At 36.3% G+C, this 27,528-nt stretch overlaps 1 protein-coding gene across 1 annotated transcript in view; it reads left to right on the top strand.

The window, feature by feature from the left end:
- The window catches only part of LOC150093582 (carboxypeptidase D-like), a 506,393-nt gene that overhangs the window by 133,662 nt on the left and 345,203 nt on the right, over positions 1–27,528 (top strand). Inside the window, exon 7 of the mRNA XM_090413049.1 lies at positions 4,971–5,073. Coding sequence (XP_090269175.1) covers positions 4,971–5,073 — 103 coding nt within the window. The remainder of the gene's footprint in view (positions 1–4,970; positions 5,074–27,528) is intronic.

Here is a 27,528-nt window from a genome sequence, read left to right as displayed (position 1 = left end):
ACAAATTGTGCTACTTGTAAATGAAATAGAATTATAAAAGTAAGGAAATTATGATATTGGAGATTCATATAAAAGTACAGGGTGTTTCAAAAAGAATGTCACAATTTGAAAATTGTATATCTCTGCAACCACAAATGAATGCGACTTGTACCATGTGAACGGCCTTGGCCCAGAGCTTGATATGAATGAGGGAAACTTTAGGCCTTACTTCATACTTGGTAATTTGATTTGTAACTACCACATTTTCATTATTAAATATAATTATTTGAAATTGGGTCATTCTTTTTGAAACACCCTGTATTTTGTTATAGCATTCATGTATAGTAACACTTTTCCTTAACAATTGAACCTAGAGTCATTTAATCATTTATTAAAGTAAAAATATTTACTTTAATATTATCATTGAAAGGAAATATTATCACTTCAAATATTGTTTTGCCAGTAAAAAAAAAAACACTTCCATTATAGCAGTGTGTGTGTGTATGGCAAATCTTTTAACTGGTCTCGAACATAAGATTGCAAATTACTGTGCCATAACACATGACCAAATTTACATCCAGTTAGTGGACTTATAATTGTATTTATACAGTACAGTTTGAAATGTTCATATTTTCCAACATAAAAATGTACACAAATTCACATGGAGAGAAGAGGCAAGGAATAAGAAAAGTCTCATTAACCATATTATTATTGATAATGATGTTTTCTTCGTGGTGCACGACACCAGAGTGTACAAAAGATTTGAAATTGGAAGTGATAACCATTTAGTCTTGAGCAGGATAAAATTGAATTTCATATTGAAAAGAATAACATGGAAGAAAGTTTTAAAGTGAATAAAAGTTGAGCAGCTCTCAGATGTAAACTGTAGACTAAAATACACAAAGATTATTCAAGAAAAAATGAAAGAGTTTGAGAACAGGAATCAAACCCTGGAGATTCAGTGGCAAACTCTGAAGAAAACATTGATTGATTCTGCCAGAGAGGCATGTGGCGAGGTTGTCTGCAAGGATAAAAAAAAAAAATCAGAACTTCCTGGTGGACACAGGAAGTTAAAGAGGCAGTGAAGGAAAAGAAGAAAGCATATCAAAAGTTCCTGGCAAATAAGTCAGCTTGTGCTCTTAGAGAATACAGAGAATGTCAGAAAGCTAAACACTGTGTAAAATTGGCTAAACAAAAGTCATGGGAAGACTTTTGCAAGAAGACAGAAAATATAATTAAGAAGGCAAAGTATTCTGGAGACTGTTGTCAGAAATGGAGGAAAGAGTCCTATAAAAGGAATTAGAGATGATAAAGGTGACATGAAAAGAGGACAAAAAAGAATTACTTCTTGAAGTATGGAGTAATTACTTCGAAAAATTGCTAAATGAAACAAGCAGGGATGACAGCACAGTGGTAAAAATCATTGACCTGGCATGCAGTCAGGAATACATATCCATACTTGAAGTACAAAAAGCCATCAAAGGCTTGAAATGTGGAAAGGCAGCAGGAGTAGATGATATTCTACCAGAAATGCTCAGGTATGGAGGTATAAGTCTTACAGTGGCTGCACTGCATAGTTCATAAGGCTTGGACAGATGACGAATTCCAGATGATTGGAGTAGAGCTCTCATAGTACTCATATATAAAAAGCGAAATAAAACTGAATGTGAGAATTACAGATGTATTTCCCTACTGAGTGCTCCTGGTAAGATTTATGCAAGTATACTTGAAAAGCGGTTGAGAAGAATTGTGGAAGAGCAGCTTGGTGAAGAACAAGCTGGATTCAGGCCATTAGAGGCTGTCAAGATCAGATTTTCACTTTATGACAGATAGTTGAGAAATCATGGGATTATAACAAAGATTTGTATTTAAGTTTTGTAAATCTGGAAAAGGCATATGACAAGGTGCCAAGAATGAAGCTAATCAAAACACTACAGTTATATGGTGTCAGTGGGGCATTATATCAAGCAATACTTAGTCTTTATTTGAGTTGTAAGTCAGCAGTTAGAATTGAAGAAAGTACAGGAAGATGGGTTAATGTTAAATCTGGTGTGAGACAAGGATGTACATTATCCCCTCTGTTATTCATTATCTATATGGATCACATTATGAAGGAAATGTTATTAAACCTGATATCAAAATTGGAAATGTTAATGTCAGCTGTTTGCTTTATGCAGATGATGTTATACTTCTGAATAAATCCGCTAGAAGTCTGCAAGATTCCCTGCCTAAATTGAATAACTGTTGTAATAGATATGGTATGAAGGTCAGCGTTAAAAAGACAAAGACAATGAAAATAGGCAGAACCATTGAAAATATCAACTGCATTGTGAATGACCTATAGAACAAGTAAAACATTTCAGCTACTTAGGCACGATTTTTAGCGAAGATGGTAAATTAAATATGGACATATTCAACAGAATGAACAAAGCTGGTATGGTAGGAAGTCAACTGAATAAATTTATATGGAATAAGAGAGAAATTAGTCGGAACACTAAATTATACAAGACAGTGTTTAAACAAATTTTCACTTATCGATCTGAGAGCTGGATTAGAAGTAAAACACGTGACCAAAGATTGCAGATATGAGAGTCCTGAGAAAGATTATAGGCATGAACAGATGGCATCAATAGCAATATCATATTAAAAATGAGGATATTATTGAAGAACTTGATATTATCAGCATCCAGTAATGCATTAGCAGAGCTAATCTCAGGTGGTATGGTCACTTAAGCAGAATGTGAGAGGAAAGATTAGCAAAACAAGTGTTTTCTGCCCGGTGGCAGGAAAAAGACCTATAGGAAGACCAAGATGTAGGTCGATTGATACAGTAAAAAGTGCCTTAGAAGACAGAAACATAAGACCTGATAATATTGGAGTCTTGACAGATAACAGATTGATTTGGAGGAAAATTGTAGATAGGAAGTTAGTAATGGTGTTAATTTTTCATGTAGTACTATCATATCCTGTACACCCCTTGATGGTATATATCAGGAATTTGATGATGATGATTACTTTCTTACACTGTTTGTAAAGAGGTGAAAAAACTGAGAAGCAGTTATGGTAAGACTATGTTCCACTTTCTGTAAACTAAAATTCATGTTTTTACTTACCACATTTTTTAGATATCATATATCACTTATTTCCAAAACTTTTATAAAGACAGTTTTATAAAGATATATCTTGATATTTTTCAGCTATGGTGTTTTCATTGAATTAAATTAAAATCTCCTATTTTTGGTCATGTGTGGAAATGAAGATGGCAACATATATTTCCAAAGAATGTTTCCTAGAATTTTCCAAAGGATTTTCACTGAAAAGTTCAAAAGTGCAATAAACTACATCCACTGTCATTTAAGAAGAGCTGTTTGCTGATAACAGTGAAGTACCCAAATGAATGCTGTACTTAGCTAGACAATATAGCTAAACCTTAGGGCATGTTGAGGATGAAGATCATTTTCCTAGTAAGACTGAAATAGAGAGAGATCTAAATGTAAAGTAATAGCCTAAAATGGAGGATGCTATGGCTCCATCTGGCCTGGTTGGCTGAGTGGCTAGTGTGTCTGCTCTCCACCTAAAAGGCTGTGGGTTCGAATCCTGCCGTGGGCATGGATGTTTGTGATTGTCTGGGGAAATACAAGTGGTGGTGGGTGGTAAATGGTGTTGGTATAGTTGCAGTTAGTTGTAGTTGGTGGATTTGAGTGGTTGAGATAGAGCTGTAAAGCAGGTACCCTCCCTCGATGAGTCTTTGGACTCCCTGGAGGTGTCCTGTAATAATAAAAGTAAAAAAATAAATAATAATAAAAGCTAATCTTAAGCACTAATAAAAAGTGAACTTATGGGCTCCTGGGTTAGAGCTCATGTCTTTTAAGTAATGCATAATAAGGCAACTGCAATACCAAAGGCTATCTTCTCATAAGCTCTCTGTTAAATTTTGAAACACTTAATTTTCTTTCTATATTTGGATGGATCCATAATATCGTCCATTTTAATATAGAAATATAGGTTTACAAAAAAAAAAAAAACATTCATGGGTGGAACCACAAATAAAAAAATTTAAGCTCTACAAATGAAGCTTTAAATTGTAGCATTTTCATGACATCAGGAAACCTGTCAGTAGATCAAATTGATCAAATATAATTTTGAGTTTAGAAATTGAAATTTTTGGCTTAAGATGTTTGTATTTTTAAAGAGATTAAGAAGAGGATTATTCTTCTGCCTTGTGTAAACCATAGTGAAATAGCTTAATTTAGAATGGCTTCTGGCACTCTCAAAGAGATTCTTGCTTTAATCTCAGCAAATTACTTAACAAATAAATACTATGTATGTATGTTCAGTGCTTGTAAATGTTATGTAAATAAGTGTGTTTTCCTCAGAAATGAGTTTTCTGCATTATTCCTATATCCAAATAATCTTATATGTATTTGAAGTAAATCCATTTAAGTAACTTCTAAGCCTTTGATTTCATTACAAACTAAAATCATGAATTAGCCTTAAGGAAATGTTCATTATTGAATTCATTATTAAAGTCATGATTATCACACAGTCTTTGGTTTATTGCACATTTTTTGCAAAATGTAAACAGTTTGTTTCTTGCATCATTAAATGTCCGAATTCAACATTAATATTATTAGCAATATGTCTTTATGACCTATTAGTCTTAAAATGGGTAGGTTATTCTTCTTGAGAAAAAGTAGTTAATAGGTGAGACTTATTAATGGTATAACCTCATATATAGAATGCATAGGTTGTCTTGAATGAATAATTTGTAAATAGTTAATTAGTATTATATACATTATTTCATCAAAAGTATCCAGACACCTGGATACTTTTGATGATGAATTCATGTTTCAAATAAGAAAGAATCATTTAACTATTTCATTATTAAAAACAATGGATATTTATGATCCTTTCTTTTTAATAGTTGATGTTCTATCCCCCCCCCCCCCAATATATATATCGATATTAATTTTTTTTTTTTTCATCCCTAGAATCATAAGACAATGCATCGTGGCTTGCCATGTGGTAAGGGGAAAATGAGTGAATCATTTCCTCATGGAATTACCAATGGAGCTGCATGGTATAATGTTGCTGGTAATGACTTTTACTACATTATTAATAAATATTTTTTTGTGTAAAGATTAGAGTTGTATACAAGAAATATTGTGTATTTTAATACCCATCTAGGCTCTGTCTTCTAGAGGAGACAGAGCCTTGATTCAGTCTCCTCTAGAAGACTGAATCAAGAATCTGTAGGTCACAAAATGTCTCATGTGCTCACTTGATGAACAGGCTAAAAAGGAAAAATTGTTTAGCTTGCACTTGTTGTGTTAATCTGACGATGCTTTGCCATCTATAGCAACCAACAATATATGTTGTCCAATTGGCTTCTATCTCACATTAGATAGTCTCATCTTCCCTAGACCTAAAATCCTCTTCAACTTATAATTTTGTTGGTTAAAAATGTTCAGCTATCATCAGCAATACATACATCCCTTATCCTATTCCCTCTATCCTCCCTGAAAATACAATACCCTTTTACATTCTATCTCTGTAACTGTATCATATTCTGTTAACCAGACCCTCACTAATGCCTGTAATTTTTGGTCAATTTTTGCAACTCTTACCAACTATCCCAACCTAAACAAATATGGTTGTATCGTACTCCCCCCCCCCCTTATGTGAGGAAACCCTCATCCACAGACAGTCTACCCAATGACCAAGAACTCCCAATCAAAGTCAGTAGGTGGCATAATTGTAGGACTTGAGGTCTTTTGTATATCTCCAGTTTCTTCATCTTTGTTACTGAAGTGCACCTGCTTTCATATCTAATACAAGTGTATTTTCCCCTCATGATGCCAATTTGACTTCTGCAAAACATAGGATAATAAGTAAATAAGTTTATTTATTAACAAATATGATAATTTCCTTAAAAAATATATGATACAAAATTTTTGGCCAAGTCAAGCTGACCAATGCCAAAAGCACCTCTCCCTTATTCCTGATACTTCTGGCATTCGTGTTGTTTTGTAAAAGCCAACTTTTACATAGAACACCTGGAAAAACAAGCAATCAATACAGCCACTCTCAAACCAACACTTTGGCTACGCTATGTTGATGATGTGCTTGCCATTTGGCCACATGGCCCTGAGACATTGAAAACATTCTTAGCACATTTAAATAGCCAACACCCAAAAATCCACTTTACTATGGAACCGGAAGCCAACAACTGTCTGCCCTTCCTGGATACACTCATCACACGTCTCCCAGATGGTTCCTTATCATTTTCAGTTTTCAGAAAACCCACACATACAGGCAGATACTTACACAAACAATCACACCATCATCCTTCTCAACAATATGGCATATTAAAAACGCTAACCCATAGAGCGAGAGCAATCTGTTCAAATGACAAGGCTCTTACTGCTGAACTGACTCACTTACGCCACACCTTCTTGGCCAACGGCTACAATCCACAAAAAATAAACAAAATACTAAATACTCCTAAGAAACCCCTCCCACCATCCACCACAGAGAACTACAACAAAACAGTCACCATCCCTTACATTAAAGGCACATCCGAAAAGATCTCAAGAATTCTCATTAAACATAAACTACGCACTACATTCAGACCATGTAGCAAATTAGCCACCCTCATCCGCTCACCCAAGGACAGCATTCCTCCTTTATCACATCCAGGAGTCTACCAAGTACCCTGCTCATGCAATCAAGCTTACTACGGTCAAACAGGAAGAACTGTGAATATCCGCATCAGCGAACATAAACGATACGTCCGGAAATATCATTATGGGAAGTCGGGCCTAGCAGACCATGCTCTGGATACCCCTGCACACAGGATCAACTGGAAAAACACAAAAGTACTACACAGAAACCCATATAAATCAGAGAGATTGTTCTTAGAGGCGACAGAAGCCCTAAAACATACTCCAAATCTCAACAAATATGGCTGTATTAACTTGCCGAAGATCTGGGAGACAGTCATATTAAGGAAAAACTAGCACTTTTCTAGGACTCTAGCAATATATGATAGCGTTTTTTTTTTTTTTTTTCCAGATAGAGGGCGCCAAAATCAGGACTCTAGTCTTTGTGTTGCTGCTACAATTTTGTTAATGTACACCATGTTGTTTTAGTCTCGCGTATTGTGACAAACAGTGTTTTTGTGCTCTGAAGATGCTGGTTATAATACCAGCGAAATATCAGCATCAAGTTAATAAATCAATTATTTACTTAGTTTCTGTGTTCTATTATACCGTTAAAATAATAAACAACATGTTCGACGAACACATAAGTCTGTCCACACACTTCTGGCATTCATGTACATGTATTGCAACATCCTCTTGTATCCACAATTACCCTTGTGTAATGTCATTACCAACTATTCATATCAGAAGCCTGTGACATCACATTCAGCATTGCATAATCATTTCCGTACACATGCTTATTTTATTACAGAGGTGGCCAGATATGCTTGATTGCATCCCCCCCATAATATATCTCAAGTTTCCCTGATTTTGCACTTCCAAAGTTCCACTGAACAACACTTTCTCCAAACATCTAACTCCAAAACCATTTTAATGTAGTTCATTAGACATATGTCCTTTTGTCCATCATCACTCTGCACATTATTCCTTATGCACAATCTTCTCATTAGCAGTTGAGGCCCTTCCTCTCAGCTCTGTCCTATCGCACTGAAGGCAGTAGGCTCGCAATTTTTACTTCATCACTTTCATTATTGCTTTTGAAACAACACTTTCATATCTTCTCTCATTGCATATTTTTTCCCTTTCCATCACTTATTTCTGCCATAACAATATCTCTTTCACTTCTTCCTTATGCAACTAACAGCCTTCACTAACATCCTTGATTTTCGTACCTGGAAACATGCTTTCATCACTTGCTCATTAAGTATAACCTCTTATCATCAAATCTTCATACAATACCTTCTCCTTATTTCCAATTTCTGGCACTTTTATACCTTCTGAATTCACTTTTTCTTTCATTCTCTCATTTACTGTATTACATCACAATCTCTCCAGTCACTTTAGCTCTCATTTTGTCCTGTGAAGGACTCAGTATAATCTTGCTATTTCACTCCTTACTGTAACGTCATCACCCATGATACTTTCAGCCACTTCTTTCATGTACTATCATTCACTACTTCTGCATTTACCAGAACACTTTCATTAACTTTCCTTATATCATTAATATTTGTCACTTCATTTTCCCACTTTCCACACATCTTGCACAAAAACATTTATGACAAATTTTCTCTTTATTCTTGTTTTGGTACCACAGCCTGTTCACTCTTGACAATGAATACATAGAACATATGCTACATTTTACAAATCCCTCATGCTAAACTTGGTGAACAGGGAATCTTTGGCCACCATTTTCTTTCTGTGCATGAGGCCATGTATAAAAATGCTTTCTAAACAATATCCTGCATTTCACAAACATACTCAACATTCCAATCTAAAATAAGTAAAAAAATAATAATAATAATAATGATTACAAAAATTACTAATATTCACTGAATTGCACATGCAACACTGTTTGTGCTCTACGCTACACTTAGTATAATCAGTTAATTAAACCAGTTCTCTCATTGACTGTGCCTGCATAAAATATACACTGAAAACTACTATAAGAATAAATGAAACAATAGATTGTTTAATTGAGTAAGTGAAACAGTAGATTGTTTTACTTACTCATTGTCACACATACAAGCTGTGTTCTGTTCTGATGATGCTGATTTGAAATTCAGTGAAATATAAGCAGTTAATAAAACATCTTTTGATAAAAATTGTTTGGTGTTGTTAATACCTTTTAAAAATAAGTAATGAATAACTGTCAACACCTAAGCTTATCTGTTAGACCAGGGCTGTCCAACCTTAGGTAATCCGAAGGCCACATTAAAAAAAAAAAAAAAGATTTATCGGAGATGAGGGCTGCATTCAATGCGTATTTAGTGAGCAGCAGCGACACAACCTCAATAGCTGAACAAAAGAACACTAATTGCGCACTAATCACATGCTCATGTTCCCCGTGAGCATCCGGAGCATGCACGTTAGAACAAAACATTGTAAGTGTTTACTTCTTGGACATCTAATATTTGAAAAACATGGTATATAGTGATGTAAAAACACCAAATAAAATAACCAACATCGAAATTATTGATTAGTGATAGAATTAAAATATCTAATACGCATTCGGTTCAAATTGTTATTTAATTTTTTCGCTTGCGAAAATCAAATCCTACAGGCTGGCCGCACAAAATCGCTCCGCAGGCCGTGTTTTGGACAGCCGTATGTTAGACGATCAAAGATTGTTGGAAGCATGGAGAACTGCCCATAGACACCATAAAAAATGAAACAACTGTTGATGAAATCTATGCAGAAAAAGAGACTTCAGTGGGCAAAAGTGTATAAAGATTGGACTGTTGAGAAATAGTAGAAGGCCATATTCTCAGATGAGAACCATTTCTTTGTCCAAGGAGAGGAAGTACCCTATGTTTGCAAATCAGTGGCTGAGAAGACTTCTCCTCTTCATCTTCCACAACCTCCTAAACACCCAGTTAAAAGGATGCTCTGGGGTTGTTTTACACATGATGCACGATGCCTGTTGACAGTGTGATGAAAAGTGACCAATATATAAAATATTGGAGAAAAGAGTGATCCCACAGATCCAGATAGACAAAGAACTCATCTTCCAGCAGGATCTCCATGTTACACTTATGAAAGCAAAAGAAGAAAGGGAAAAAAAAGTAAGAGTTCATCAAAGCTCACAACATCCAATTGCTTCACTAGCCAGGTAACCTCTCCTGACATTTACACCAATAGAAAATTTGTGGGACATAATTAAAGAAGACTTGGGAAATTAAATTAAATACAAAGAATAACTTAATACATTCCATTATAAAAGCATGGTTTTAAGATGCAGAAATAAGAAAAATATGCTCTACATTGGTATAGTCCATGCCTAAGTGAATTAATGAATTTATTAGGAACAGAGGAGCACATATAAATTATTAGATGAAGTTGGAGTTTAATTTTTGTACTTATTTTCTTGCAAAATTAAAATTTTTCTTTAAAATTAGAGTGTTTGGAGTAATTTGTTTGCTACTGTATAATGAAAAAACAAGGATATCCATTACATTTGGTAGAAGCTATAAAAAGTTTATATAAATATACAAAAATACAGTTAGGTAATAAATTAGCAGAAGAGAGTGAAATTAAATTAATCAGTGTGTTAGACAGGGATGTAGCTTATCTCTGACTCTATTCAGTTTATTTGGCATGTTGAGAAAAGTACACTTGGTTGTGGTTAAAGAAATGCATTTTAATGGCATTTCTGCTACTGAGCAGGACTACATTTGGCTTGAATGACAGCAACATCCCTTCAGGTCATGCTTTCAAAGTTTCTGATATGTCACAACAGGAATATTCTTCTATTTCTTGTGCAAAGTTACTCCCATTGCTGATGTGGATGATGGCTGCTGCTGTGGTCTGAAGCAAATTACCAGCTACCATCCAACATTGAAAGTCGCATTAGATCAAAAATAGTCATAGAAGATAATTGAACAGATAACATAGTTTAATTGTCTGCAGAATAACATACTTAAAAGATAAAGATGCAAAAATAAAGAAATTTCAGAAAATCTGTGGGATAATTAAAACGACACCAAATAAAAAAATAAAAAAAGAATGACAAGAAATTTAACTAAAATTTTATAAAGTAATGGCTACTCCCACTTTATTATATGGTTCAGAAACATGGACTGGTAAAAAGAAAAATGAAAGTAAAGTACAAGCTGCAGAAATTAGATTTTCAAGAGCAATTAAAGGATGCACAAAATTGGACCATGTAAAAAATGAAGTATCAGAAGAGAGCTAGATATTTACAGTGTATGAAAAGATCAAGAAATATAGAGAGAAATGGAAAGAACATCTAGTTAGGATAGAAAGATATTGACTATCAAAAGAGGCTGGATAAATATAGACCAAAGGGGGGGGGGCGGAGAGGAAGACCAGCTGCAAGATGGAAACACCAGTGAAGCTGGTACAGGCAAATGTCTAATCCTTTATGAGAAGAAGATGGAGAATGTATATATGCATAAAGGTTTCTAATTCATTGACCAGTATATGTATCTCGATATCAAAAAATCACAAAGGCTGTTCAAACTGATTTCAAGTTGCGTGTATAAATAGTTTGCTTTCACACCTAGTGACCGCATTATAAATAGCTGTTACTGTATATTTTCCACAACTGAAAATTTGAAAAAGGTTGTTAAGACTAATGTGTTTAGTTCTCTACTCTGTTTGGTGCTACAATAAATCTGTTTTGCTTGCATACATGCAGCATAATGTATGTGGGGGGAGAACATGTTATTAATTATAAAGTGTCATTCTGTTTGTCTCTAATTCCACTAATTGTTGTTAAATATAACATAGCTGTAAATGTCTCAGTACTGTATTTAGTGGTACAATAAAACTACTTTTATTTCTTAATTATTACAAGTGGACTGTGTCTGTTGATCTCCAACAAAATACTAGAATATGTGAGATATCTACAATGATTTCCATAAATTAAGGAACAAAAAGAAAAATCCTGATAACTCAAGACTTTAAATTTTTTCAGGAAATGACAACGTATACACAAATATTAATTTAAAAACTTAAATATAAAGAGCTAATAAGCTTTATTTCGGCGATATAAACAATATTTTAAATTAAGGGGATATAAAATCCACATTGTTTCAAAACCGAATAAGAAACTCAAAGATTGGAATCAGAGAGTTTCAGACAGCATACATTTCCTAGGAAATGTGTTTTTACATTATGGAAAATACCTAAGAATAGCGATCTGAACTTTCCCCACCTTTGCAACGAGTTGTCCGGTATTGTACTACGTACTAGGGTCACTTGCATTAACTCACGCTAGTGTTCGCCGATACTTTATAGTTTACTATATTCAGCATGAAACTCTCTGATTCCAATCTTTGAGTTTCTTATTCGGTTTTGAAACAATGTGGATTTTATATCCCCTTAATTTAAAATATTGTTTATATCGCCGAAATGAAGCTTATTAGCTCTTTATATTTAAGTAACTTAATGGTTGCACCTCTTCAGAAACTCGTATAGCAGAGTATATAAGTTCTTTTTGCTATACCCTTTGGTATTAATTTGGTCTAGCTACTCACTGATGAAGCCTCAAAAAAGGCTGAAACCGGTCTGTGTAGTGACCTCCCTCCATAATGTAATAACAGCATACATTTCCTAGGAAATGTGTTTTTACATTATGGAAAATAGCTAAGAATAGTGATCTGAACTTTCCCCACCTTTGCAACGAGTTGTCCGGTATTGTACTACGTACTAGGGTCACTTGCATTAGCTCACGCTAGTGTTCGCCGATACTTTATAATTTACTATATTCGGCACGAAACTCTCTGATTCCAATGTTTGAGTTTCTTATTCGGTTTTGAAACAATGTGGATTTTATATCCCCTTAATTTAAAATATTAATTTAAAAACTTTAATCAGTGCCTTCCTATATTTCAGCAATGTTACATTGCCATCTTCTAGGAACATAAAACTGATATGTGCACGCAGGCACTAACAACGAGCAAATGAGGCTGAAGAAGGCAACTGAAGTTGGTCCTAAAGGTGCCCTGTAGTGGGCTAAATTGGGTTGTCTTGGCTGTTGAACTGATGTCCTCAGTATGCAAACTTCCCAGATTTGGGGCAGTCTCATGCACCCAAATTTGTTGAAGTTTGGGAAGTTTTTTAGAACTATGTCTGGTTCCAGGAATAATCTTTCATATTTATATTTGCTGCAGAGTAATAAAGTGGCTTTCTTCCATCGTATTCTGTGGTGGGTGTCTAGTGCATGGTCAGTAAGTCCTGAGTGGTTGTATTGGTGAAGCCGGATGTAGTCTTTGTGTTCCGAAATCCTGATATTAGCTATCCTGCCTGTTTGGCCGTAGTAGGACATTTTACAGCTGCAAGGGACCTGGTATACTCCAGGTAGGTCTAGGGGAAAGTGGCTGATCTTTGGTGGACAGATAAGGGATGCCAATTTCTTATATGGTTTGTAACAGGTAGTCGGGTCATATTTTTTTTAGGATTTTTGTTAGCTTTCAGGCGTGCTCCAGACATAAGGAATGGTGATAGATTTAGTGTAATCGTTGTTATGAAGGAGGGGGGTTGTGGTTAACCGGTTTTAATATTTTTTGGGAGTATATTTTAAACATATATTTAACACCTTCTTAGCCATTAGCTAAGAAGGTATTAAGGATATGGTTAAGTTCAGTATTAGGGCATTGTTATCTGAACAGATTAATTTTGCCCTGTTATATAAGGTTTTTATAATCCCATAATGTTGTGGGGGGGGGATGGTGTAATTGCAGGATGAATGCATCTAACTGTACGGGTTGGTTTTCTGTAAACAGAGAAAGCCAGGGATCCATCAGGCTGGCATGTAATCAGAGTGTCTAGAAAAGGGAGACTGTTGTTGTTTTCCTTTTCCAAGGTGAACTGGATTCTGGGATGTTGATTGTTTAGGTGTGTTAAGAAGTTGTGGAGTGCACCTATACCATGTGGCCAAATAATGAACACATCATGCATGTAGCATAACCAAACAGTGGGGTTTTGTGGGGCTGAGTTTAAGGCTTTTTCTTTGAAGGTCTCCATAAAGAAGTTGGAAAAGGGTGGAGAGAAAGAGAGAGAGAGAGTGGACTACTCTCTATGGTGGACATTATTATTATTATTAAGAGAGACCTCCAGGGAGTCAGAGACTCATCGAGGGAGGCCACATACTACACACACCAGCTATCATACTTATTCTTGAATTCATTCACACTGCTTGCACTCACAACATCCAATGGCAATCCATTCCAATCACGCACCACCCTCTGAGAGAAAAATCTAGCCCTTACACCCTTCTTGGCAACCTTCATTCTCAGCTTCCAAGGATGCCCTCTCGTCCTTTCCCCACCCTCCATAAATTGAAATCCTGTATGACCCTTTCAGCAGTTTGTAAGTCTCAATCATATCGCCCCTCTTTCTCCTGTTAGCTAGTGTCTGCAATCTACAAATTCTCAACCTGTCTTCATAATCAGTATTCTACAATCCTGATATCATTTTTAACACTCGCCTTGGTACTCTCTCCAATATATCAGAATCACATTGGAAACCAGGAGACCAGACCTGCGCACAATAGTCCAAGTGAGGTCTTATCAAGGCCTTGTAAAGAGGCAAAATAACATCCTTATCTTTACATGTGAACGTTCGTTTGAGCATTGCAATTATCTTTTGAGTTGTATTTGCAATCTTTGCCACATGGTCCCTGAACTTCAACTTCCTATCTATTAACACTTCAAGAACCCTAGCCTCATCAGTTTCTTCTAGCCTAATCCCACCAATATAATACGACAGTGGATAGGTAATCATGCCAAAGTGAATGATTTTACATTTACTGACATTGAACTGACACCCATGCCCACAATTCCAGCTTATTCAAATCATTCTGCAAGGACTTCATATCAGCAGCATTCATGATTACCCGCCTATCTTTGCATCATCAGCAAATAACTGTATGTCGCTTGTCAAATTCTATCTGAATATCATTAATGTACAGATTGAATAACAGTGGACCAAGCACTGATCCTTGTGGTACACCACTTGTTACCTTAAACCTTGCATATTCAGATTCACCGTATACCACTTTTTGATATCTGTCAGTCAGCCATCCTCTTATCCATGCTAATGTTGTATAACCCAAACCCATTTTCTCCAATTTATGCAGCAGTCTGTCATGTTGTATTCTGTTCAGAAGCCTTAGCAAAATCCAGAAGTATCATGGTATACCCATTCCCCTTGTCTAGTTTAATGGTAACATTGTCATAGAATATGAGCAAGTTGCTGAAACAGGACCTTCTCTTAGTAAACCCATGTAGTTCATTGCAAAGTAGAGATTCACTGTCAACCCATTTCTGAATGTGGGCCCTAACTAATTTTTCTAAAATCTTCACCACCACTCCTGAGATACTAATTGGTCGATAGTTGGATACATCGGTCTTTGCACCACCCTTATGCAGTGGAATTACCATACATTCCTGCAGAATCTTCCTTGTTCTGAGACTCATATTAAACATCCTGGTCAAAGGAATGATCAATTCAGCTGAACGCTCTTTTAGCACACATGCTGATATTCCATCAGTCCCTGTTGCTGAATTCCTATTCAGTTTGTGCAACAGCTCTAATACCTCGGCCTCACACACCTGCTTTTCTTCATCTAGTGAAGAGGTAACAGTGAGCTCAATGCTGCGTTCACTAGGTTGATAGTTTTTAACAAAATGGGCACTCATTAACTGAACAACCTCTTCTGCATCAGTAACTCTGACTCCATCTGGATTTAGAAGAGTTATTCTTTCACATTCATTCTCTCTTTTACTTGCAGCATATCAATAGAATTCTTGTGGGTTGTCTTTAGCACGCAGAGCCAGTTTCTTTTCATAATCAGACTTTGCTTTCCGTACAACAGTTGCGACTATTCTAGCCTGCTGCTTTTAGCATTCATAACAGACGCCATCCTTATACAAATGGTATTCCTTCCGCATCGTCCTTTTCTTACGAATCTCTTGCTTAATAAGATTACACATCCATTTGACCCCTACTCTATTTATTTTTCGAACTCTCGGGACGCATTCTAATATTGCATCATTTAAATATTGTTTAAATGCTTCCCATACACTGTTGATATCCTTTTCATCCAGCAACCGATCCCATTCCACTGAACTCAGTATACTCCTCAGCTGGTCATAATTTCCTGCTTTGTGGTTCAACATGTAACCTTTTTTGAATGGAACATTCATAAACTTAGTCACTTCCCAAGTGGGCACCGTATGCTCACTGTCACCAACTGGAGGCAGAATAGTTACGTCTTTAACTGAAATGCCCTCCGACACTATAATCAAATCTAGCACTCTCTGACTTTGAGTTCCTTCTGTCACATGCTGCGTGAGGAAGTTGTCCTGCAACAGCTCTATAAATGCACTTTCATTCTTCTCATGAGATTCTACTTCTACCCAATCAATATTTATATAATTAAAGTCTCCTATTATGATTACTGTTTTCATGCTCACCTTTTCTATTTGGTGATGCATTTCTTCATCACCAGCAATCGATCCACCAGGTCTGTAACAACACCCCACTGTGTAATTTGTCTTATTAGATTCCACCGCACACCAGATGGCTACAAACTCACTGCCATGTGAAATATTGTTAGTAGTATTACTATATTCATAGGTCTTAACTCTAACTGGATTTAAGTCATCCAATATCATTAGCAGCACGCCCCCTCCTCTCCTATCAACTCTATCCTTCCTACAAATACTGTACCCATGACACTCAATACCAGTTAATAGGTCTGATTCTGATAGCCAAGTCTCACTAATTTCTACAATCTAAGGTCGCAACATATTCACTAAGGCAACAAACTCTATCCCTTTGTTTCTGATACTCCTAGCATTCGTGTACAGACATAATAATCTACCTTCATATTCTTTAGTGTACCCTTTTTGTAGTCTGCCTGACCCAATTGGATAACTTGCAGATCTCTATTCTTCTCTAATGCTTTACACATGTAGACATCTTTGCACACATATGATTGGTCCGAACCAGACGAACACAAACCCGAAATCTATCCTTCCTAAAAATACTGTACCCATGACACTTGATACCAGTTAATAGGTCTCTTTCTGATAGCCAAGTCTCACTAATTCCTACAATCTGAGGTCGCAACATATTCACTAAGGCAACAAACTCTATCCCTTTGTTTCTGCTACTCCTAGCATTCGTGTACAGACATAATAATCTACCTTCATGTTCTTTAGTATACCCTTGTTTGCAGTCTGCCTGACCCAATTGGACAACTTGCAGATCTCTATTCTTCTCTAATGCTTTACACATGTAGACATCTTTGCACACATGATTGGTCCGAACCGGACGAACACAAACCCGAAATCGTTCTCACCTCATCAACATTCCCTTTACAAATCCATTCCTATCATTAACACAGTTGTATACCATTTTTACTCTTACACTCACATTCACATCATTCCTCCCTTTATATTCCCTGACTCCCTCTGTTATCCATTATCTATATGAATCACATTATGAAGGAAAGTGGTATTAAACATGATATCAAAATTGGAGATGTTAATGTCAGTTCTTTGCTTTATGTGGATGATGTTATACTTCTAAATAAATCCGCTATAAGTCTGCAAGATTCTCTGACTAAATTGAATAGCTGTTGTAATAGATATGGTATGAAGGTCAGCAATAAAAAGACAAAGACAATGAAAATAGGCAGAATCATTGAAAATGTTAACTGTGTTGTGAATGGAGAACCTGTGGAAGAAGTAAAACATTTCAGCTATTTAGGCACGATTTTTACTGTAGATGGTAAATTAAATATAGAAATAGACAACAGAATCAGCAAAGCTGGTATGGTGGGAAGTCAATTGAATAAATTCATATGGAATAAGAGAGAAATTAGTTGGAACACTAAATTAGCTGTATACAAGACAGTATTCAAACCAGTTTTAACTTATGGATCTGAGAGCTGGGTCAGAAGTAAAACACTTGACCAAAGACTAGAGACCACAGATATGAGAGTCCTGAGAAAGATTATAGGCACGAACAGATGGCATCAATGGCAATATCATATTAAAAACAAGGATATTAGGAAAGAACTTGACATTGTCAGCATCCAGGAATGCATTAGCAGAGCTAATCTCAGGTGGTATGGTCACTTAAACAGAATGGGCGAGGAAAGATTACGAAAACAAGTGTTCTCTGCCAGGTTGGCAGCAAAACGACCCAGAGGAAGACCAAGGTATAGGTGGATTGATACGGTACAAAGTGCCTTAGATGATAGAAATATAAGATCTGATAATGTTGGAGTCTTGACAAGTAACAGACTGATTTGGAGGAAAATTGTAGATAGGAAGTTAATAATGATGTAATTTTTTTCATGTAGTACTATCATATCCTGTACACCCCTTGAGGGTACATGGCAGGAATTTGATGATGATGATGATTCTCTGTGTTATGCCTCATACCAGTTATTAGTTTTTCTAGACTCCTGATACCAAACGAATTCAGGTGTAGGCCATCCCTCTTATACAAATCCCATCTTCCCTCAAACTCACTCCACACATCCAAAAACTTGCATCTGTTCCTTCTACATAGCCTACGCATTGAATTGTTTGCCATCATATCCCTTCTTTTTGATTCATTTTTGTCATAACAAGATAAAATACTAACGATTTTCACTTTCTCACTCTTCACTCTTGCCTCTTCCAGCAACCCTTTCATGTCCTCTCTCATAACGAACTTATCACCAGTTAAATCGTTCGTACCTACTACGACTACCGTTTCATTTACTTTTCTTTTCTGTTTTTGAATTACTTGAGTTATATTTTTAATTTTCGCTCCAGGATAACTCAATGTTATAACTCTCTCATCTATAGCATGTTTTATTATAGTCACTTACCTGATTTCCGTTCTTTACTGACTTACCTGTTTCCTTGCTTTGTTGTTTCTTATTTTCCTGTTCATTTTTCTTTTTCTCCCTGTGCTCCATGGGGAGAACTCATGGCTGTCCCCTCTATCTGTTTGTAGAATTTTTCTTGCTAAACGAAAGAGTGAGTGCATGATGAACTGAAATAGGGCTGAGATATTGGAAGGAAATTTGGCTTGGATGAGATCTATGGCATCTTTGAGTGGGACATTTGTGAATAAGGAAGAGACATCAAGGCTGACCATTATGTCAGTGTGTTGGAGGGAGAGGTTTTCTATACTGGCTTTAAAGTGGGCTGAGTTTTTTATGTGTGATGGTGTGTTGCCAGTATAATGTGTGAGTTGTTTGGCTAATTTGTATTTGGGGGAATCAGTGCAATCCACAATGGGATGTAATGGCACATTCATTTCATTATGGAATGTGCTTATAGATTTTTGGTAGTTCATATATGAGTGGGGGGGGGGGAGTCTAGAGTTGAAAGGTTTTAGTCTGTTAATCAGTTCCACAGGCCAAGAAGTAACTTTCTTAAGGTGCCTTTGGAGTGTTCTGATTTGGGAACTGATGGGATCATATTCAATAGGGAGATAGGTAGACCAATCCAACAGTAAAGAGGTAAACTTACCTTTGTAGTCAGTTTGGTTGAGAACCACAGTGGCATTTCCCTTATCTTCTTTGGTGATTACTATTTTGCTGCTTTACTTCATTTCTTGTAGAGCTTTTAATTTTTCTTTCGATAAGTTGGTTTTTGGTGGTTTAGCTTTAATAATTACAACGGCTACATCCAGTGTGATATTATTGGCAATATGGTTGGGAAAGTTGTGGAATCCATGTTCTACCTGTATCGTTATTTCTTTAGAAGGTTTTTTTTTTTGTGCTAGGGCGAAGTTGTGACCATGTGCGGGTGCACTGATTGCTTCAGGTAAAGGAAGACAGGTTTATTGAACGGTAATTAAGGTTCAGAGGCAGAGTTCTTTTTTAGAGTTTCAAATTTTTTAATGTGCCAACATTATATTTTATTATATTCTTTCTATGCTGAAGGCTTGAGACATCGTAGAGGATCGTCCGAAGGTCGTCTTTCAGCATAGTGGCAAGCTCATCCTCTAATGCAGTGTTTCCCAAAGTGTGCATCATGGCACCCTGGGGAACCACAGCTTCTCCACAGGGGTGCCACAATTATAAAATTTTCATAATTTTATTTCCATTTTCAATTCAGTGTGATAGGATGCAACATCTAGTGGGCCTGGTGCAAACCAGTAACTCACTTAGTAATAACTGTTTGCAGAGGCCTTTACAAGTGGTTACTAGATGGCACTTTACAATAATTAAGTTTCTTGATTGTTTTAGTAGTTTCTCGAACTTTCTCAGTACTTTATGTTCGTATATAAATAGCTGTCAGTTTCGCTCGGTCTTAGTATTGAATTAGTTTTTGGAGATTGTATCAACTGAATGTTGTTGTGATTTAGTCAAGTAAAGTTTTTGAAGTATTTCTTCTCGTATGTATATTTAAAAATGGATCGGTTTTTACTAAACAGTAATAAGCGTTGTGAGAGAGAAAATAAAGAGGGCACACCGTCAAATAGTGGCAAGGGTGTGAAGAAGCGTAAATATCAAAAATATGATGACAGTTTTTTGGACTTTGGTTTTACTTCGACAGAAGTCAATGGTGAAGGGAGGCCGCAGTGTGTACTGTGTATGACAGTTTTGGCACCAGAGTGCATGCTATCAAGTAAGTTGAAACACCATTTAGAAACCAATCATCCCAGCATGGTTAGTACATCTCATGACTACTTTTCCCGAAAGTTAAAAGAGTTAAATCAACAAAAAGGTAGTTTTTATAAGCAGGCATCAATACTATGCAATGCTTTGCTAGCATCTTACAAGGTGGCACATAGAATCGCAAAATATAAGAAGCCTCATACCATCGCAGAAGAACTCATTCTACCAGCTTGCTGTAGATATGCCAAGGCCCCCCCCCCAAAAAAAAAAGGAAAGAAAAACTAAAGTTGGAATAACCTATAGCTCTCAGGAATCCCGGCCATTGTGAACGCAAGGTGAACAAAGTAGTGTTCTTGAGGACCAAGCGCTACTTCATTTGTCCAAGCCGAGCCAGAGGAGATCACAGGTATCATGTATTGGCAATCACTGCAGATGCTCAGTCATAAGTCGTATGCAATATGTAGAGTGCATTCTCAACTCCCCCCCCCCCCAAGATTAAATACTGAGTGCGCTACTGGATATGGTGAACATCATGATCGGTGAGTCTGCTGAGAAGCTGCTTTCAAAAGTTCCTTTGTCCAATAACACCATCAGTCGCAGAATGCAGCACATAGCGGAGGACCTCAATGATCAATTAATTGAAAAAATAAAAGGGAAGGAATTTGGGTTGCAGCTGGATGAGGTCACAGATGATAATAATGATGCTCACTTGATTTGCTATGTATGGTTTATAGATGGTAATAACATTGTAGAAGACCTTCTCTTTTGTAAAAGTATCATTGCTGGTGCTAAGGATCAAGACTTGTTCGAGATCCTTGATACTTTTATATCCGAAAATAATTTGAAGTGGACTAAGTGCGTTGGTGTCTGTACTGATGATACTCGTTCTATGTCTGGCTGTTATGGAGGATTGCAGGCACTTATTCGAAGCAGAGCCCCTGATGTACTGTGGACTCATTGCGTTATTCACAGGTAAGCACTCGCGACAAAATATGTGAGTCCTACATTGAATCAGGTCTTAGAATATGTATTGAATGTAGTAAACTTTATAAAAACTCAGCCATTAAAGGCAAGGTTTTTCAAAAAACTATGTGAGGATATGGGATCCGAGCACACGTCTTTGTTGTACAACAGCACTTTGTGATGACTCTCTCGTGGTAATGTTCTGTCTCGTATGTTTGAACTGCGACAGGAAATTTATATTTTTCTTAAAGAGGAAGACCACAAGTATACCAAAAATTTTGTGAATGAAGATTTTTTGGTAAAACTAGCATACGTATGTGATATTTTTGAAAAGATAAATGCTCTGAATCTCTCCCTGCAAGGATGCAACATGCACCTTTTAAAATCGATTGAGAAAATTTCAGCTTTTATAAAAAAAAAACTAAAACTATGGAAAAGAAAAATGAATGAAGATGGAGGCAAAGAATGTTCCCCTTGTTGCAACAGTTTTTGACCTCCAGTGGAGTTGATTTCTTTCGAGGTGTGAAATCCATTTTTGAAGAGCATTTATCACAGCTTATTACCTGGTTTGAGAAATATTTTCAAAATGATAATATCGATAAATTTGCATGGATTCAAGATCCATTTAATGCCAGTGCTCCATCTGAATTTACTGCTGCAGAAGAAGAGAATCTTATTGAGTTGTCTTGCGACAATACGTTGAAAACAAAATTTAGCAGCATAGAATTAACTGAATTTTGAATATCAGTAAAAGATGAATATCCCCTTCTGAGTGAAAAAGCTCAGAGAATTTTAATTCCATTTGCAACTTCTTATTTGTGCGAAGCTGGATTTTCGGCGGTCGCTGTGATAAAAACTAAGTATCGTGCGAAAATCAATGTGGAGAAATGTGAAAGAGCCGTGTCCAGTTTGATTCCAAGATTTGAGAAAATGTGTGGTGATCAATAGGCTCATCGATCCCACTAATGATAATTAGGAGAATTTTTTAAAAATTTTTTTGTAATCTTAAATATGTGTTTTATTTATTTTTACCTAATCCTTTAATTAAAAAAATTATTCGCTATTTTGCAAAGTGTACTTGTTAGAATTTGACATAGGGCGCCTTGGGAAAACCTGGATTCAGCAAGGGTGCTGAGAATCGAAAAAGTTTGGGAACCACTGCTTTAATGCATGAATGGCCTCATTAGTGTTGGCCAAGAGAACATGGGTGGTAGGAATCTGTTCACTTATTAGCACGAAGCTATAAATGCAGAGAGTCTTCGATGATGTGAAACAATGTTTTAATTTACACAGTTAGGGATCAAATTATTATCCTGGCAGTGTTTTAAGAAGGTCAAACAATTTAATTGTCTTGAAATCTTCAGCTTTAATTTGCCATACTGGTGGGCCTGGCGTGTGATAGAATCTCTGTAGTGGATGATAGTAATTCTTATAGATAAACTTATATTGGTTTTATTGCAGGCAAGGCAAAGAAATTGGCATCACTTTTTTGCTCCACCAAAGACCAGCCACTTCCCCCAGACCTACCTGGAGTATACCAGGTCCCTTGCAGTTGTAAATGGCCAAACAGGCAGGACAGCTAATATCAAGATATCTGAACACAGACTATATCCGCCAATACAGCCACTCATACATACCCACATATGTATGGTGAAGATATTGGTCTATGAGCTTTGCTCGATGAGGATGAGCATTATTATCTTATATGATAACTCTCTCTCCTATCACACCCACATACAAACAAATTTAGGGATCCAGGACCTTGTCTCTATAAGCTGCAGCATTCATTGTTCTTCTGGGAAGCACACCCACAGCATCTCTATAAGTGTCCTTTCACAGATATTAGAGGGGATAATGTGTACCTAGTTCTCTTCAGATCAGAGCACACTTAGTATCACTTAGTAGAGCAAATCAGGACTCTGTAAACATTGCTGACTCCTATTGATCTTAGCTCCACATCTGAAGCTAAGAACCAATGCCTATTTGAAACATTCTCTCTTATTGTGTCACCTTCATGAAGATTGGCATACAGCCAATCTTCATGAAGTCTTCTGTGCATAGTAGAGGCAGATACTGATGTTACTGTAGACAACATGAGATGAGATCACAATAGATTCCTGTTTTGGTGAGCAGATAATTGGAGATATCGGTTACTGCTACAGTTGTAGCCATGCCTTCTTACACTGTATCTCTGGGATGCTGTTCGTGACTGTTGAAATTGGTTCAACAGCCCGTGAATGATGGAACAATTAATGCAATCAGTTGGCTACCTTGGTCTGATTTCAGCCAACCTCTAGTTTTATGATGGCTAGCCACCTGAATTCGTCAGTTAAATGATGTTTTGTGGCCATATCCAAAAATTTTGCTATCAAAATGTCTTGTTCTCACTCCAGACACAAAATGGAAAACCACTCCAAAATGCCTGCTTTTATACTGTGGCTCATTTGCATATACTGCTGACAGTGTGATTGTATATGACAATTACATATACAATAACTCCCTCCTGGAGTTATTGCGATTTTTCTGTTTTTGTAATCTATGGAACCAGTATACCAGTGGCAGCTGGTGAAAAATTTAAGTGGGGGTGCTGCATATACAAAATAAGAAAAATAATTCATTTTTTCCTGATCAGTAACCAATTTATTAATAAGCAAATTTACATATTAAAAAATTGCATTATTTAAATATTATTTGAAAATAATTTTTAGTATTATATATATATTAAATTTAATATTAATAAAATTTTTAATATTGCTCACATAATAAAATTTTTAATATTGCTCACAAGCATACAATTTATCTGTAGCGACACTGCTCAACGAGCAGTGTCAGATTCACTTGCTATGTGCAGTGACAAGTTCAAACAAATATTGGTGAGTCTAGCTGCAACTGTCCAAATGTGATTATTCCAACACTGCGTTTGATCGCAGTGCGTCTGTTTCGTAATCTGAAGCGTTAATTGAACAATTCCAATTATTAACTATTCAATCAATGTTGAAACATAAGCCGCAACCTTTAACATGTTGTATTGCATTTATATAATGTTGTAAGCATTGTTATTATTTATAAACACAAACAAAGTGTAATTTTTTCATTTTTGACTTAGGGGTGTCGCATTGCTTATGCAGAAGCTGCCACTGCAGTATACATTACATGCCTGGAAATTGTCAGTTCAGCATGTTAAAGTAGAAATAACAATCCATTGAATTTTCTTTCTTTCTGCTGTTTCTGTATTATCAAAACTGCAATTGACGAGACCCATTTAATTAGCCTGTGGCAAGTCTTTAATAACAGACAGAAGGGTGCCACCATAATCTCTTGCTTAAAATAAAAAAAAAAAAAATTCACATTTTTATAATGAAAAGGGATGAAATGACTACTTTGAGATTTAAAAGTGAGCTTTCCATATACTTTCCACATTAATTTATGGAAACCAGTGTATTATTGATAAGGCAATGGAGCCACCAACAAAAAAAAAGAGAGAAAGTTATGTAACATGTAAGATTCATAGACAAGTGCATAATTCCAATGATGATCAGTAATTATATATATATTGCTATGTAAAAAGTGTATAGTGGTCATCAGTGAATAAAAAAATATTTAGAAAACATAAAAATGAAGCAAGAAATAAATACATGTAACATGCACAACAAATTGTACAAGATGATTACTACTCCATCAACTCACATATTCCTTCCACATCTAGAAGAATCACCTGATCAGTGTTATTAGTGTATTGGATTAGCTCCTCCCTATAGTTATTTACTTAGATACTAAATGTATACAGCCATTGTTTATTATTATCGTACCCTCCATGGGTAATGTCTTCCATACACTCACAATTATCCATTCAAAAATATCTACTTACAACCCAGGGATGGCCTCTGGTTCTTCCCCTCTTGCCTTACACTTTTTTTTATAATCCCCTCTGGATTAATTCGATAAAATCTCCCCACTAACTTAAATGTCTCTATCATATCACCTCTTTTCCTATTATTTGCCAAACTCTGCAGTCCACATTCCTTCAACCTCTCTCCATAGCTAGCATTCCTGAGTCCTGTTATTGTCTTAGTCACTCGTCTCTGAATCCTCTGTGTTTCCACATCACATTGAAAACCAGGTGACCAAATCCGAGCACAATAGTCCAAGTGTGCTGACAAGTACTTTAATACAGTGGCACAACCACCTCCATATCCCCACATGTTAGAGTACTTCTTATCATAGTAGTAATACGATGTGCAGTCTTTACAACACTTGCAATAAGCCCTCTAAATAAGTGTTTCAACCACCACTCCCAAATCTCAAATCTTATCCACTTCCTGTGTGCCATAATACAGTGCCATCGATATAGTACACAGCCTTATATTTCTACACTCTGAAATGCAACACCTTTCACTTATTAATATTAAAACTACAACCTCACTTCTTTGTCCAAGTCAAAAATCTATTCAAATCTTCCTGGAAGGAATTTACATTAGCAGTGCTGCTATAATTCTTCCCAACTTTGCATCATCAGCAAACAACTGAAGATCTCTAGTCAACCCACATGTTAAAGAGCAGGGGCCCATTACTGATTAGTTATTTATAGTTTGCAAAGAAATCTTTCTTTCTCCTTATTATTTTTTTTTCAATTGTGCCCATAATAAATTAAATATGCATGACTAGTGTTTATAGGATCACATGTTATTCACTCAACCCAGAAACTTATAGGACACATACATATATATAAGTGAGACAGTTGAGTGTAAGAATGTATATAATATACCCAAGCCAGTACAAAGGACAAGAAATCGGAATATATGGGATAGTTAGAATAACGCATCAAGATAGGGGTGGGACAAAGGGACCTCTGCATTTCATGTATACTAATGCCAGGAGTATTAGGAAAAAGAAGGAAGAATTTTTGGCCTTGATTGGCTCTTCCTGGCCACAGGTTATTGGCATTAGTAAAACATGGCTGACGGAAGATGATATAGTTAGTGAGATAGAATGTGTAGGTTATAGTGTGTTTAGGAGGGACAGAGAGAATAAAATTGGGGGAGGAGTGTTATTGATGATAGCTGATGAACTGCAGCCAAGGAGAATTGAAGTATTGCAGGATAGTGAAAAGAGCTCGTTTGAGGCTATTTGGTGTAAGATTGAGACTGGCAGAACAAAATATATAGTTGGGTGCTGCTATAGACCAGGTGATAGAATAGATGGTGGAGACAGTATGCATAAACAAATTGATGAAATAAGTGGAAGCAGGGTAATTATTATGGGGGATTTCAACTATAGTAACATTGATTGGAAGGAGGAGAGGACATATATAAGGAAGGAAATGGATTTTATTCAATTATAATTAAATAAAATCCATTTCCTTCCTCTTAATAATTATTAAGGGATAACTATCTGAGACAACATGTAAGTGAAAATACTAGGGGTTTGAGAGTGCTTGATCTGGTAATAGCATCTGAGAATTTGACTGTAATGAATATGACCATGTTGCCACCCATTGGTGAGAGTGATCATAAGGTCTTGACCTGAGAGGTGGCTAAAGGTGGGGAATTTTCGATTAAGACAGGGTATATGTGGAATTACTGTGCTGACAAGTATGACAATCTTAGGAGATTGCTTGGATCAGTGCCATGTCATGTAAAACTGCAAGGGCTGGATGTCGATAGAGCATGGGAAGCAGTCAAGGAGAATTTACAGGAGGTTATGGCTGATTGTATATATACCTAGGATCCAAATAGTAAAACAAGTAGGGGTTAAATGGATGAATAACACCATTAAGCTTGAGCTGCAAAAAAAGAAACAACTGTGGAGGGAATTTAAAGAGAAAGGTGACCTGCAGGCACACGAACGGTATAAAGCACAGGCCAGAAGGTAACGAATGTGGTAAAAAAAGCAAAAGCAGATTATGAAAGGAAATTAGCTATGCAAGTTAAAGAGAATCCCAAACAATTCTTTCAAGATATGCTGCAAGCAGAAAAAAAACTGTATACGGCAGAAAGATTTTAAGGAATGCCGATGGTAAGGAGCTCACTGAATCAGTCAATATGGTGGAATTACTGAGCGAGCACTTTGCAAGAGCATATCATCCAGGTGTTGACATTGAAAAAATGAAGGAACCATTAGTTTATACGGGAATTGTGATGAATGAAGTAGAGGTGAATAGTCTATTACAGAACCTTAATGTGAATACATCTGTGAGATCAGATGGTATACCAGCATGGGTCTTACGTGAAGCTGCTAAAGAATTATCAGTGCCCTTGACCATGTTGT

This window comes from Typopeltis vanoorti, chromosome 23 (genome assembly GCF_054136105.1).
Source record: "Typopeltis vanoorti isolate ZY-2024b chromosome 23, IOZ_Tvanoo_1.0, whole genome shotgun sequence".
Lineage (NCBI taxonomy): Eukaryota > Metazoa > Arthropoda > Arachnida > Uropygi > Thelyphonidae > Typopeltis > Typopeltis vanoorti.
This window is presented reverse-complemented; position numbering and strand designations above follow the sequence as displayed.